Here is a 15,596-nt window from a genome sequence, read left to right on the forward strand (position 1 = left end):
TATTTTCCCCATTCCCACTTCCCTCCTATCACGCAGCCAGGTTCTGAACTCGGATCTCGTAAGCTCTGAAAGACTGGGCTTGATCAATGTTTGGACTGGAGTGCTGTGTTGAAGATAACTATATTTACTGGGTATTTATCAGGCACCATTTTATGGTTAGCTCATATTCATTAGGGCTGAAGTTCAGCACATATCACAGATGGGCACCAACTAATGAGCACCAGCTGGTTTAAATTTAATAGCTGAATATTGCTGAGTGCTACTTCAGACAAGCACATTTCTTCCCAGAAATTCTGAGTCATTTTTTTCAAACATACAATTTTACAGCAAGGTCATTTATCATCCATGGCCCCCAAAATTAGATATTTTCCCAAAAGATCTCCATAGAAAATCCATGCTGCAGGAGGTGCCATTGGTGATTCAATAGATGGCAGTCTTCTTTTGAAATCAGCATTGAACCAGTGCTCCAACATGGTGGTATGGGGCTAGACATACCACCATGGGGTTGGACTAGATGACCTTCTGGGGTCCCTTCCAACCCTGATATTCTATGACATAAAAGCATATGGTCATTAAGCCTGTGATGAGTAAAATCTCTTGTGGCACTTCTCCACAAAAATAGGGGTGTTAATCCCGGTGTCCTGGCCAATTCCAGTTTGGGTAATTACCTTCTGCCTACTCATAATCCCACTGAAGTTTCAAATGGAGAAAGTCTTACCTCTGAAAATTGGTTCTGTAGTATTATTATTCTACAATAGATGCATTTCAGTGGTCAGTGCTACTTTTTATGAATTTATTGGGGATTGAGGAGTTGATAAAACTGAAAAGTTCATAAAATTGAACATCTCAAAATTGCAGTAGGTAGGGTACATAAATTGCAGTATGGCACACTGCATCACTTTCTTCTTGCCCTTCCAAACGCTGCAAAGAGATTTCCATTACACTGAAGGGATGTTGGTTTGATCTTCATTTACATCAATTTTGTTGGGATTTTTTCTGTTGAAAAAAATAATTTGTGTAACTGGTCATTCATAAGATGTGTTCATAAAATCAAGATTCTACTGTATACAAATACAAGCTATTCTTACCACTACTACCATTTTCACTGCCTTTTTCTGGGTAGGAGGGAGGATGCTTAGTCATTTCTCAGAGCAGCATGTTGTAAGTAATAGTAGGCAGTTGCCCTCATTTCTAGTGTCATTGTTTCTGAAGATGCATATCTGGGGTGCTCTGGGCATGCTCTGATCTTCTGTCCATTACAACAAGAAATTTCTGCCTGCCAGAAGTGGAAAATAGAGCTGGTCCAAAAGAAAAATCAAAATTTTCTAGCAAAAGAAGAGACAAATTTTTCACGAAAATTTTGCAAAAAAAAAAAATCCCTTTTTTTTTAGTTTTAGCAATAAGTCAACAATACTCTAGCTTTCAAAGCCCCAGCCCATACTGTTTACTTTAGGGAAACCCTGCTCCTGGGAATTGGACCTTCTGATGTACTCAGCCAGGCCCACTGTTACACTCTATGGGACATTCTTGCTCTACTCATTGTTGTCTCTATGCAGGAAAAAATTCACTGATCGGCATTCTGAAATGGCCCCATATTGTTAGGTTTCTAACTCACCTCTTGAGTCCTTCTCTGAGAACATCACAGGTGTCCAATAAGTATCAGAAATGGCACATCATGTCAGTGTGCTGCTGTTAGAATTGAAAGACCCTTGTGATACAGAGACCTTTACCTTTTCATTTTCCACTTATTTCTGGGTCTCAGATATATACCACTTCATTTCACATGCAGTGTAAATCTGTGGTCAAACATATCACACATTTCCTCTTTACCTATCAATCCAGCTGTTACTAACAATGCTGCAGATCAGATATCAAAGCCTATATCTATCACTGTAGACAACGGGTTTAGAGTATCCCCTCTAGATGGCAGGGCAGCTGCACCCTTCAGCCATCAATCAAATAATGACCAACAATGGCCATGAAATAAGCAAAATGCCAGAACACTTTTAGATCCTTAAAATTGGAGTGACTTACCTTCATCACACCATAACTCATTTTGGCTCGCCTTTGAAAAAGACACTGAACTTGGAGAGGACTCACTCTTTATTAATAACTGAGTAACTATTTTATTGGCAGCACTAAGTGTGGGGGGGCAAAACAAATTATTCAGAGACTAACATCTTATAGCTGTTTAAAATGATTAAGTGGCTATTTCATGAATGGTCATGAGAAGTAGGTTTTGGGTGGAATTTTTTGCCACCATAACTTACTGAATCTCTTGCTTTTTCTGAATGTTTGGATTTAGGATGTGAAAGTTCAGAGCATTGCCTAGTTTAGCAGAGGCTGAACCACTCTGGTATGCCCACCTCTAAACAAAGACCATATAGAAGCCACAGCAGGTTTATTAATGCAACTTCTCCTTGGTTTTATCATACATTTCACATTTCCACTACCCCAGATTTATAACAGATTAGCAAAAATCCACATGGGCACATAGCATTTATAACAGCAGGATCTGTTTTACTTTCTGGGTGTTAATGTTTGCTTTTCTTAAATAGTGAATTACTACATCTTTGTGTGAAACTTACTTTAATTTTTTTATTAATTAAAATAATTTAGTATGTTTTGTTCCCGGATTACTTCTGTTATTAATCTGCATGAGAGAACAGATTTTATATTACCAAAGACCATTCAATTAGATGTAAAAATGACTGTTCATGCTAATTAAATACATTGTAAAATGTTATCTAAAAATACAATTAACCTAGCCATTTATGTACCTAATAAGATAGTCATCTACTCCCCAGACCTGCCTGATCATTCTGACTATGCATATATACAATTTCAATCTAGTGCAGCAAAAAACATTTTAAATGGTACACAGCTGCCCCCTTGTGTCACTCTTTTCCAATTACTTTTTACTGCGGACAACAAATTATCATAACATAGTGCAATTGAATAGTGCATTGAAAAGGCCATACGCTGTTTTTTTATTCTTTAAATGAAATCTCCCGTGAAGTTTACTATAGAAAAGGACAAAATATTACTATACAATCCAGCTCAGCTGTATTGCTTTCCATTTTCTAAAAATATGAAGAACTTCAGTGATAATCACGTAGCTCAATGGTCCCCAAACATTTCATAAAATCATAGAATACCAGGGTTGGAAGGGACCTCAGGAGGTCATCTAGTCCAACCCCCTGCTCAAAGCAGGACCGATCCCCAACTAAATCATCCCAGCCAGATCTTAAAAACCTCTAAGGAAGGAGATTTCAACACCTTCCCTAGGTAACCCGTTCCAGTGCTTCACCACCCTCCTGGTGAAAAAGTTTTTCCTAATATCCAACCTAAACCTCCCCCACTGCAACTTGAGACTATTACTCCTTGTTCTGTCATCTGCTACCACTGAGAACAGCCTAGATCAGTGGTCCCCAACCTTTCTGTGAGAATAGCATATTCCTATTCCCAGAAGACAGTGGCAGGCGCTGGACACCCCGCCGCTGAAATGCCGCCAAGAAGTGGCAGCAGCAAGAAGCGGTACTGCCGAAATGCTGCGGAGAAACGGCAACACTTCTCGGTGGCATTTTGGCAGCATGGTGTCCTGTGGGCGCACACAACTGCTCCAGCGGGCACCACTGCACCCATGGGCATCTCGTTGGGGACCCTGGTCTAGATCCATCCTCTTTGGAACCCCCTCTCAAGTAGTTGAAAGCAGCTATCAAATCCCCCCTCATTCTTCTCTTCTGCAGACTAAATAATCCCAGTTCCCTCAGCCTCTCCTCATAAATCATGTGCTCCAGCCCCCTAATTGTTTTTGTTGCCCTTCGCTGGACTCTTTCCAATTTTTCCACATCCTTCTTGTAGTGTGGGGCCCAAAACTGGACACAGTACTCCAGATGAGGCCTCACCAATGCCGAATAGAGGGAAACAATCACATCCCTCAATCTGCTGGCAATGCCCCTACTTATACATCCCAAAATGACATTGGCCTTCTTGGCAACAACGGCACACTGTTGACTTATATTCAGCTTCTCATCCACTGTAACCCCTAGGTCCTTTTCTGCAGAACTGCTGCCTAGCCACTCAGTCCCTAGTCTGTAGCAGTGAATGGGATTCTTCCGTCCTAAGTGCAGGACTCTGCACTTGTCCTTGTTGAACCTCATCAGATTTCTTTTGGCCCAATCCTCCAATTTGTCTAGGGCCCTCTGTATCCTATCCCTGCCCTCCAGTGTATCTACCACTCCTCCCAGTTTAGTATCATCCGCAAACTAGCTGAGAGTGCAATCCACACCATCTTCCAGATCATTAATGAAGATATTGAACAAAACCAGCCCCAGGACCAACCATTGGGGCACTCCGCTTGATACCAGCTGCCAACTACACAAGGAGCCGTTGATCACTACCCGTTGAGCCTGACGATCTAGCCAGCTTTTTATCCACCTTATAGTCCACTCATACAGTCCATACTTCTTTAACTTGCTGGCAAGAATACTGTGTGAGACCATATCAAAAGCTTTGCTAAAGTCAAGGAATAACACGTCCACTGCTTTCCCCTCATCCACAGAGCCAGGTATCTTGTCATAGAAGGCAACTAGGTTTGTCAGGCATGACTTGCCCTTGGTGAATCCATGCTGACTGTTCCTGATCACTTTCCTTTCCTTGATGTGCTTCAAAATTGATTCCTTGAGGACCTGCTCCATGATTTTTCCAGGGACTGAGATGAGGCTGACTGGCCTGTAGTTCCCCAGATCCTCCTCCTTCCCTTTTTTAAAGATGAGCACTACATTAGCCTTTTTCCAGTCTTCCTGGATCACCATGAGTTTTCAAAGATAATGGCCAATGGCTCTGCAATCACATCTGCCAATTCCTTTAGCACCCTCGGATGCAGCGCATCCGGCCTCATTGACTTGTGCTCATCCAGCTTTTCTAAATAGTCCTGAACCACTTCTTTCTCCACAGAGGGCTGGTCACCTCCTCCCCATGATGTGCTGCCCAATGCAGTAGTCTGGGAGCTGACCTTGTTCGTGAAGACAGTGGCAAAAAACGCATTGAGTACATTAGCTTTTTCCACATCCTCTGTCACTAGGTTGCCTCCCCCATTCAGAAAGGATTTCACGCATTGAGTACATTAGCTTTTTCCACATCCTCTGTCACTAGGTTGCCTCCCCCATTCAGAAAGGATTTCACGCCCCCCAATTACCTCTGTCCATGCCCTGCCACCCCCTGAAGCCGCAGCCAGGGACTGAGGCTAGGGGTGGGGCTGGGTGCAGGGCTGGGAGCTGGAGCTGCGGCTTGGGGCAGGGCAGAAATAGGAATGGAGCGGGGCTGGGTGGCGCACCCTCCCCACCCCCTGTGGGGGCTGGCCCAGGCCCCGCTGCTCCCCACCCCCGGAAAGTTCATTGGCCCCCAATATGGGGGCATGCCCCACAGTTTGGAGACCTCTGATATAGCTAGCTATCAGTTACATGTGAGCCTGATGGCTTACAGCAGATATTTGTGTCAGTGGTTCAGTACATTTGGTTATAATTTAAAAATCAGACAGATGCAGATATGTGAATAGGCCTTGGATTTTTCCAGACATGAAGTTTATATTTGTGAAAGGGTCACTCTCAGAGCCACCAGTTTATTTCTTCTAGGTCACTGACCAGCTGTCATATGTTTCAGTCATCTACCAATTGCCCACAAGGGAAAGAAAATTGGTAACAGGAGAGAGAGACAGAGCTATCCAATTGATCCTTGTAGTCTTAACTTTCTATTTTAGCTGGAGCTGAATGTGACCTTTTGCTCTTATTGCCCTTCCCTGACCCAGTTATGTTAAAAAGGGTTTTGTCACTGGACTAGTGGTAGTTTGATAAGTCATGATGGCAAAATCTAGGGAGGTGTGGCATTCCCCAATCTTTCCATTACAGACAACTGTTTTACCCTGAATTCCACTTCACGCTGCACACCCCCTCCTCACATTCATCAACCAGAGGACTGGCTCCAAAATCGTCATTCCACTTTACAGCCAACTCCTTGATTACCTTCAATGCTGTGCAGACCAAATGCTTCACCAGAGCAAAGACTCAAGGGTAGGGAGGTTGCTTCTCTTTGTCAATCTGTTGGGGACTTGTTTCCTTATTTTCCACAGTACACTGAAAGAGTAAGGTGGACTGAACCCCTTGCTGGTAATTCAGTTCTTGCACACCTAGTCTATTGTCCAGTCCGTCCAAGAAAGCTACTTCTCCAAAGAAAACCTTCTCATTTAAATCCCCAGAGAGAAATATCCGTTGCAGTTTCACTGTTTCTGCAGAAGTTGATGGCTATTACTTTACACCATGGAGCATTATGGCAGGAAATGACACAAAGAGGAAATGAAAGGGAACTCACTCTGCACTTCAAACAACAGGAAAAGCAAGAGACGATGAAGGCTGTTTTCAGGTAAGTTTCAATGTGTTTTAGATTTTATTTTGTATTATCAAAGACCTTTTGGTTTCATCTAAATTTGACTTTTCGTGCTCATTAAGTTCCTATTACTTTTTTGTGCTGATGCAATCCAAGGTGTTGCGACCAAGACAGATACTGCGCTATGGTTGCCAAGCGTCCATTTTTTTGACCAGAACGCCTGGTCGAAAAGAGACTCTGGTGGCTCTGGTAGTACAGCTGATGGGCCACTAAAAGTTTGGTTGGCCGCAGCAGCCGGCTCTGCACAGCTCCCGGAAGCGGCCAGCATGTCCTTCTGGCTCTTAGGAGCAGGGCCAGCCAGGGATGCTCCGTGTGCTGCCCCAGCCCCAAGTGCCAGCTCCACAGCTCCCATTGGCCAGGAACTGTGGCCAATGGGAGCTGCGGTGGAGGCACCTGCAAATGGGGGAAGCTCACGGAGCCTCCTGGCCACCCCTGTGCTTAGGAGACAGAGACATGCCAACCGCTTCCTGGGAGCCACCTGAGGTAAGCGCTGCCTGGAGCCAGCACCCCACACCCACCCACACCCCAACCCTCTGCCCCAGCCCTGAGCCCCCTCCCAGAGCCCACAACCCACACCCCCTCTCACACTCCAAACCCCGGGCCGCCTCCTGCATCCCTGGCCCCACCCCAGAGCCCACACTCCCAGCCCAAAGTCTGTACCCCTTCCCACACTCCAACTCCTTGCCCTCACCTAGAGCCCCCTCCCGCACCCCAAACCCCTCATCCCTGCCCCAGCCCAGAGCCCTTACCCCCTCCCATACCTCAGCCCTGAGTCCCCTCCCAGAGCCCACACCCTGCCCCAGCCTGAAGCCCCCTTCTGCACCCTGAACCCCACATTTCTGGCCCCAGCCTGGAGCCTGCATCCCCAGCCCAGAGCCTGTACCCCCTCCTATACTCCAACCCTCTGCCCCAACCTGCAGTCCCCTCCCGCATGCCTAATCCATGGCTCCACTCCAGACCCCACACCCCCAGCTGGAAGAGAGCAGTGACAGAGGGAGGGGGGGAATGGAATGAGCAGGGGTGGGGCCGGAAAAGGGTCTTCAGTTTTCTGCAATCAGAAAATTGGCAACCCTATACTGGGCATAACTGCTAACAAATTGTCTACTAGAAGTGGCTTTCCCCAAGTCCCAACTCCTATTCCCACCCTCTATAATTTAGTGATTCCTCTCCAGAATCTCATACTACCTGAATTAGAGTCACTGAATTACATTCCCAGCCTGCTTCTCCCAAATCCTTCTCCAGACTCAGGATCCTTTCCCCCCATCCCAAGCTACCTCAAGCCACTGCCTTCCCCACTTCTCTCTTGCTAGCAGTTCTAGGTCTGGAAAGAGTAGGTGGGTGTGTGTAAATATACTTGGGCTTGGAAGAAACTCAGTGCTGGGTCTGAGAAAGCAGCAGAGAAGTGGAATCAGGTAAAGCCAAAGGGGCTTGAGGAGGGTCATTGACAGTGCCAGAGATTGATTTGTCTTAGCTTAAAAATACCAATTTATAGAAGAACAATTTATGTTTGGGGGGGAGGAATAACTTAAAATCAACCTTCAGAGTTTCCTGGTTATTGATATACTAACTGAGCTTCTTTTCATCTACTGCAAATTACTTTCAAAATGACAGACTTTAAATTCTTGCAATACATGGGTCCAAATCCTCATCTGTTTTATGCATTGTTCAAGTGAAGCCAATAGAACTATACCAGTTTTCACCAGATGAGAATCTACCCCATTCTAATTACACATCTCAAAAGTGCTGATTTAGTAGTAGTAAAGCGCAAGATGAGATGAAAGAAAGTTTCCTATAAATCATACTGTGGCATGTGTCTGAATTTCACTTGGGTAAACTGCTAGCTGTATTGCCAATAGTTTTCCCAGCTGAAATAGAAAAGATGAACTGCAAAGCCAAAAGAAAAAAAAACCCTACCCCTTCTTCCCACCCCATCCCCTTTTCCCTTTATTGCTTCTTTATAGTATATAAAGACAAATTGTTGCATAGGAGCATGTTAAAAGATTAAAGAATTTTATGCAATAGAGAGAGAATGTGTTCCTTATCAAAAAGAAAACACATGTCCCAGTGAGAACTCAGTGACTGGTAAAGAGAGGTGGTAAACACGGCAGGACATTGCTGTTATAAAACTCTGTTGCTCATGCGTGGTTTACTATATACCATTTGAAACAGTTTAAACATTTATACAACTTTCAGAAAATATTTTTAAAAGGACCATCTCCAAGTGGCATATTTTTAAATGCTTCCCCCCCACCCTCTTTTCCTTAAATATCAGCTCAGTATGTTTCTCTTTTTACAGGAGAAGCTGAGCAAGATTTTTGGCAGGGGGCCTGACCAGTGATATCACTTAGTCTGGGTCTTCCTCTGCCAACTGATGGGGGAGGGAGGGTATGGGGGCCTTTCATAGATTTTAGGCCAGAAGGGACCATTAGATTGTCTAGCCAGACCTCCTGCATAACAAACGCAAAAGAATTACCCCTGCACTGAGCCCAATAGCTTGTTTGACAAAAGCGTATCTTCCAGGGAGGCACCCGGTCTTCATCTGATGGCATCCAGAGATGGAGAATCCAACACTTCACTTGGGAGTTTGTTAATCATCCTTGCTGATAAAAATTTGTGCCTTATTTCTGATTTAAATTTGTCTAGCTTTAACTTCCAGCCATTGGTTCTTGTTATGCCGTTCTCCTTTATACATAATAAAGGGTGCAAATAAAACAATGTTTTACTCCACAGTTCAGTAAATGTAACTTTACATTTTTTGAAGTGAAGTAATCAACATATGGTCATTTTAGTGTCTAGTGTTTTACTTCCCATTAAAATGTAAAGTGTTTTTTAAGGCCTATCTGCATGCAGAAATTGCCTCAGTTTAACTGAAATTGATTTAAAAACCAATTTAGCTACACCAGTAATAACCCTTGTGTGGACACAGACGCCTAGATTCCAAGGACAGCTCCATCTGCTCTGACCTCCTATAGAGCTCGGGCCATAGAACTTCCCCAAAATAATTCCTAGAGCAGAGCTTTTACAAAACATCCAATCTAGATTTCAAAATGGTCACTGATGGAAAATCCATTGGTAAAAATTGTTCCAAATTGGTAAACTGTAAATTGATGTTGTTTGTGCCTGTAACATCACCATCTGACACTAAACCAATACAAGCTGGGTTTTAATCAGTCGAAAGAGCCTCTGCACACAATGTTGCACTTTTTAAAATACACTTTTAAACTGGAGCAACTTCTCGTATAGAGCAATCGTTACACATCCAGAGTGATCAGGTTTGAATGTGTCCAAATGCATTTAGGGACAGCTAACTGAAAGTGTTTAGGTATCTCAATGCTAATCCCAATCTGCACCTTTAGGCACTGCCATACCTTTAAAAAGCTGTCCCTTAGGTTCTGTTTTTATTGTGACTAGCTCACAATAGACGCATGCACGCTTTGGAACCAGTTCTGCTCAAAGGCAAAACTCTCTGACATAAATGGGAGCAGGATTGGGCCCACAAACAGGATGTTTTATCTTTAGTTTAACAGTTCACTAAGGTGCAGCTTTCAAATACAACTCAGTGCCTACAAATGCAGATAGGCACCTACTGGGATTTTCAAAAGCACCTAACTCCCATTGGGTTCAAAATTTTATTTGAAACTACTCCTTGGCGCTTACTTGCATCTGTAGGTGCCTAAATATCTTTTAAAATCTGGCCCTACATTTTTAACTCATGATCAGATCTCTGACCCAGAAAGGAGACATGAAACTGCCTTTGCCTCTGTGGGATATTTTACTAAGCAGTAGCGGCCCAGTTATCCTCATGTGAACTATGGTTCCCAAATAGTATTGCCAGAGGTAACTGTGCTGCTCAGGTAGAGTATAGCAGGGGAGGAGTTGGCTATTTGTATAGACTGCAAATCATACAGGGCTTTCTAGACTAAACCAATGCTCACAGTATAGGCTGGATATGTTTACACCATCCCTGTTCAGTTAAGCAGGTTGGTTGCCATGATCTGTACTAACTGAGGGCTCTGAGTGCACTTAACGGTTAGCCCCAAGTAGTCCAAAATGGCAAAGGAAAAGGGGCACACCTCTCAGACAGAGATTAATCAGTTTGAGTATGAAGTCTTGAGGTCAGCAATATTTATAGAAGGAGCAATCTTTAAGGGCCTAGAAGATGTGGAGGGGTCACATCTCCTATTTAGTTACAGGAGTAGATCAGTTCTATCTTACCTGTTAATGTATCTGTTGCCGGCACTCAATGCCGAGAGGCAAAACAACAGCAGGGGTTCGTTACCCGGTGTGTTTCACTCAATAATCACAACGGGGTGGAGAAGCAGAAAAATTTATTTGCAGCTGCAAACAAGGTACAGGGAGAATAGAATCTCAAATCCTGCACACCAGAGCAGGTCATTACACACACTTTTATATTCCTTAATGCTACTGCACTACACATCAGCCAATTAAAACTTTGCACAAATACTCTGCCTTCCTTATATGGGTTACAACAATGTTTATTTCCTACAACCTCTAACAAGCATTCCTAGCAACTTAAAAAAACAGCACATTCTGTCTGGCCTTGTAACTATCTCCTATTATCTTTAACTTGGAGTCAGCAAACCTTATATTATAAGGCATTATCTGCGGCTGCAACACTGTTTTAAGAGCAAAAGAGCTTACTCAAACCAGCCAGGCCTGAATTCTATTAAGGGGGGTTGAGAAGAAGCCCTTAGGCCTTCAGCAGGGAGACCTCCTCGACCCTTATGGCCTTCCATCCCCATGACTTAACAAGTGGCCATGCCCTGGGGTCTCCAACACATCTTTTTGTGAAGTAGCCATCTGCCAAGCAAGAGAGAACTGTGGGGTAGCTCTGCTGCCCTTGCTGTTGGTATCAGGAATGTGCAAATCTCTCCCCCCAGAGGCCAGGTCCTGATCCTTACGAGCACCAAACATCCACATGCTTCCAGAGAAGGGTAAAAACCTGGAGGAATTATTAGAAAAAACTAACAAAACCAAGCCCCAGGAAAGGGATGTCCAGACGGGCAAAAGGCCATTCCATGAGACAAATCTGGTCTATTCTTGTGGAATGGTCCTCTGCCAATCAGGAGAGCAGAGCTGAAAAGCAGAAAGCAGTAGAACAACAGAGAGGGATGATAGAAGAAAAAATGTAGTTCAAACAACTGAAAATTATATAATACTGAACAACAAAAATATAAAACTAACAAAGTAAACAGAATGGATGGTCTGCAAGCTCCTGTGCCCAAAGGAAATGTGTGCAGTGGCCACCTTGTCCACTTTGTAAAGCCTGGCAAACACAGCAAGAGGATCCTAGGAAGCAGCTTTACAATTTTCATAGGAGGTTCTGTTAGTTTTGGCCCACAGGACTGTTAGTGGACCTAGTGGAAGGAGCACAGAATCCAAAGGAAAACAGTTTTTCAAATCATAGATGGCGTTCTAGATTAAACCAATGTACACCCTACAGGCTAAATACGTTTACAACATTCTGTTCAGTGAAGTGGATCAGCTGCCATGTTCTGGAATCATAGGATTCTCTGATAGGTACGATGATCAATCTGGAGATTGCAGACGTTACTTGTTGACACTCTACTATAAACATAGGCCAGAAACACATCATACCTTTTGAGGAGGGCTGTCTTGTCTGAGCAGAATTTGTGACTTCTGACCACATGCAGACAATGTAGATTTTTTTTTTTTGGTAGGATGGGTGCACAGGCAGAATAAAGGACAATTACCTGACTGACTTGGAATGGAGAATACATTTTGTGTGTTATTTGGGGAGCTGCATGAAGGAAGAGTTATTTGAAGTAAAGTGCTCCTACTTTATTGACCTTTCCCCTTCTCACAGAGGTAACCACCTCAAGGAATGTGACTTTGATAGTGAGAAAGTAGAGGAAAACCTTTCCAATGGTTTGAAGAGGGGCTAACAGAAAGCACAAAGGACCAAAGTAAGACTCCATTTAGCTACCAGACACCTGATAGCTAGTTTGAGACATGAGAAGGTGTTGAAGAAGTGAGAGACATAAGGATGAACTGCAAAGGTGTCTTTAAAGCCAGTAACATGTAGTGTTCAAGGACTGAAACTTGCACCTGTACCTAAGCTCTGTATTACTGATGAAAAACTATTTATAAATGGTCCTCAGGGTAGAAAGGCCATGGTGTTGGGGAGTGACATTTTGAAGCAGAATGAAGAACCAGGGTCTTCAGGACCAAAAGGAAACAAAGAAAATGACCTTTGTTCAGTCTCCAGGATTTTCTCCACTACCTCTGAGGGAAGATGGAGAGAAGGGAAGGCATATAGTTGATTGAGAATCCATCTGTCCTCCATGCCTGAAAGTCAATGCTTGGAGCAATAGACAAGGAACTGTATGCCAAAGTGGTACACAAACCTAAGGGAGGTTATGGTTTGAGAATATACAGGCCAGAATTGAAGGATTCCCTTGGTATAGGGTTCCTTTGCTGAGCCAGTCTGCCTATCTGTTTAACTATCCTTGGACTCAAGTGGCCAAGATGGTCCAATGGATTGTCTCTACTTTGAAAAGGATGTGTAGAGCTCTAATGCAGGTGTGATAATCAGCTTATTGCAATAGTTGATTTCTGCTTGAAATGCTGGAGTAGAAATGAAGATGAGAATGTATTGAATTGCTAGACCCACCACTTTTAGCTCTAAAACATTGATACTTGGGTTCAATTCACACTTGCACCATAGGCCAACAAGGATCTGGTGTCCATATGTGGATCCGTGTCAGTGTGATTCTGGTTGGGGGGAGGAGATACATCAGAGGCTTCCCAGATGTCAGATTTTTCTACAATAGCCACCATCCCAGGGACCCTGGACTTTGGTCAAGTGTATTCAGGTCAGACAAGAGACTCCTCCTTATAAACTCAAATTGAGGAAGATTAGGAATGGAATCATTGGCAGTGGTATAATAGGCCAGAGGAGGCTAAGCCAAGCCTGGCCCTACCCATGTTCCACTAAGATGGCGGGAGCTCAGCTCCTGCAGAAGGCCAGCAGGCAGCTGAGGCTGGCCCTGAGGCTGGTGGGCAACCCGGCACTGGGGTTGACGCTGAGGGCAATTGGCGGGCTGGTACTGGAGCCGGTACTGGGGCCGGCTAGCGATCTGGTGCTGGCTGGCAGCCTGGGGAGGTTCGGCCAGGGCTCCTCTGGCCACGGGGGGTTTCTCGGGGCTCTAGCGGATGTGGGGCAGTAAGGGCAGGGCCTTGGGCAGAAGGGGCAGGACCAAGTGACTAGCCTTCCCGAAGGAGGGGCTCACATTCCACCCATAAACAGAAGAAGTCCCAATACATAATATGGTTCTCTGTACCGTGTTTGCAGAGGTGAGCATTTGTGATCCGCATAGTTGGAAAGCAGGCCTGGACCCGTGATCTGCATAGTTGGAAAGCAGGCCTGGAACCATGTCCTAGATCTTAGAGACTTTGCTGGATGGAAGGAGGACTAGGTCCTTCTGAGTCGTGAATCTGACTGTCTGGTAAATCAGATCCTGAGAGAGAAACAGAAATTTTTCTCTAACGGTTGATGATGAACCCATGATCAGGGAGGAAAGTGATAACTTGATTGAGATGAGTTTGAGAAAGATGGAAGAGCACAGCTTGACTAGGAAGTCTTTCAGATCATGAAAAATATGGATGTCTTCCTTTCTCACAGTCATCAGCAACTGGAAACCACACAGCAGGAGGAGGGAGAGGCAATGAAAGGACAAATGAGGAGGCTGTATACTGGTAGTGTTTAGTCAAAGCAAATGCATAGCAACTTGTAGTGAGCTGGGTGACTAGACATCTATAAGTAGGCCTCTTTGAGATGCTTTGAACACAAAGGGTTCTGAGGGAAAAAATCCTGGAGGAACAAAACTAAGGTTTCTATCCTGAATCTAGAGTCCCAAAAGGGGCTGTATAGGAGAGAGGGGTGTCTGTCAATATGGCTAGAGAGACACAGGGCACCGGATCTGAGGGACTGTTTATGAAACAGGTTTCACAGAGGAGGAAAGGAAGGCCATATTGGGTGGCAACAGGCCGAGGGTGTGCTATAGAGGAACTTCATGGAGGTTTCAAATGGTGTCAGCTGGCCAAACGCTGTTGTGATGAACTGGTTCTTCAAAGTGCTCAGCTATTATTACTGATGAGAGCTGGCACTTTTTCTAACAACTTAAAACTGCTCTTGTGTCTTGAAACACTTCTTGAAGGCTTCTCCCCTAAGGCCATCCAAAGCCAAAGTGACTGGATCCCATAGGCTATAAAGATGGCAGGGAAGAAAGTAGTGGGGGTGGCATGGGGTAGACATAGAAAAGTTCCTGGTAGAAACAAAGAACTGCACAAGCAGCCAGCTTGCTGCTGAAGGCAGAGAGACTGGGAGTTCAGAATCATGTAGGGCTGAAAGGACCACAAAAGGTCATCTAGTCCAAACTGGTGTGAAACTGGATTTTAAGGACCAGATGTTCATGCTCAGAAAGATGTGTGTACGTTCCCACCATTAAAAGCAAGTGGGCACAGATACTCAGCAGTTCTCTCTGGTATAAGAACAGGCCACTCCATGAAAATGTACATTTTACCAACACCATGCAGGAGGGAGGAGGAGGAATCTTATGTTATCATTTGTAATAAGCAATCAGGGACTGCTAAAGAGTAATGCATTTCTTCAAATATCAACCCCCAGTTTGCCTCCATAATCAAATCAATGCCTACCATATATCAGAGTCCTATCCAGTGTACCCTCTGCTCTCTCTAGAATGACACATCTGATTATAATATGTTTTCATTTGAATAATCTACTGTATTTTGATATAAAACAAAACTGTATACTATATATATGCATACATATGTATGGTTTTACAGTGCAGAGTTTTAGCTTCTCTCAAACATATACTTGTAACCCGTCAGTAAACTATCTAGTGTACAGTAACTTTATGAAATCCTATTAGTCCCTGGAAATAGGTTCAAGTGTTATTTGGACTAGATCTGTACAACTGGAGGTTTTCTACAACCTGAGCAATACTCAGCTACCTTCGTTTGGGAAAAGAGTAAACCATAGTCACCAGATCATAGATATACCTTCCCTTTAATTTTCCTTCTTTGTCTGTGTGTCTCTTAAACTATAAAGCTAAAATGGATTTTAAACCATTAGGGATTTTTCGGCA

General features: G+C 44.0%; 1 protein-coding gene across 9 annotated transcripts in view; it reads right to left on the reverse strand.

Annotated features, from left to right (window-relative positions):
* Window positions 1-15,596, reverse strand: part of NEBL (nebulette) — a 455,293-nt gene that overhangs the window by 20,098 nt on the left and 419,599 nt on the right. For 6 of the 9 annotated variants that reach the window (XM_078851824.1, XM_078851821.1, XM_078851828.1 and 3 more), the window contains 2 exons: window positions 1,089-1,298; window positions 908-996 (listed from right to left, as the gene is read on the reverse strand). The exons of 1 other annotated variant lie outside the window; for it this stretch is intronic. In XM_078851824.1, coding sequence (XP_078707950.1) covers window positions 1,136-1,298 — 163 coding nt within the window. In that variant the 3' untranslated portion in view covers window positions 908-996; window positions 1,089-1,135. Of the gene's footprint in view, window positions 1-307; window positions 997-1,035; window positions 1,299-15,596 lie in introns of those variants that run through there. 2 more of the 9 variants (XM_078851823.1, XM_078851822.1) reach the window with 2 other exon arrangements.

Source organism: Lepidochelys kempii, chromosome 2 (genome assembly GCF_965140285.1).
Source record: "Lepidochelys kempii isolate rLepKem1 chromosome 2, rLepKem1.hap1, whole genome shotgun sequence".
Classification (NCBI taxonomy): Eukaryota; Metazoa; Chordata; order Testudines; family Cheloniidae; genus Lepidochelys; species Lepidochelys kempii.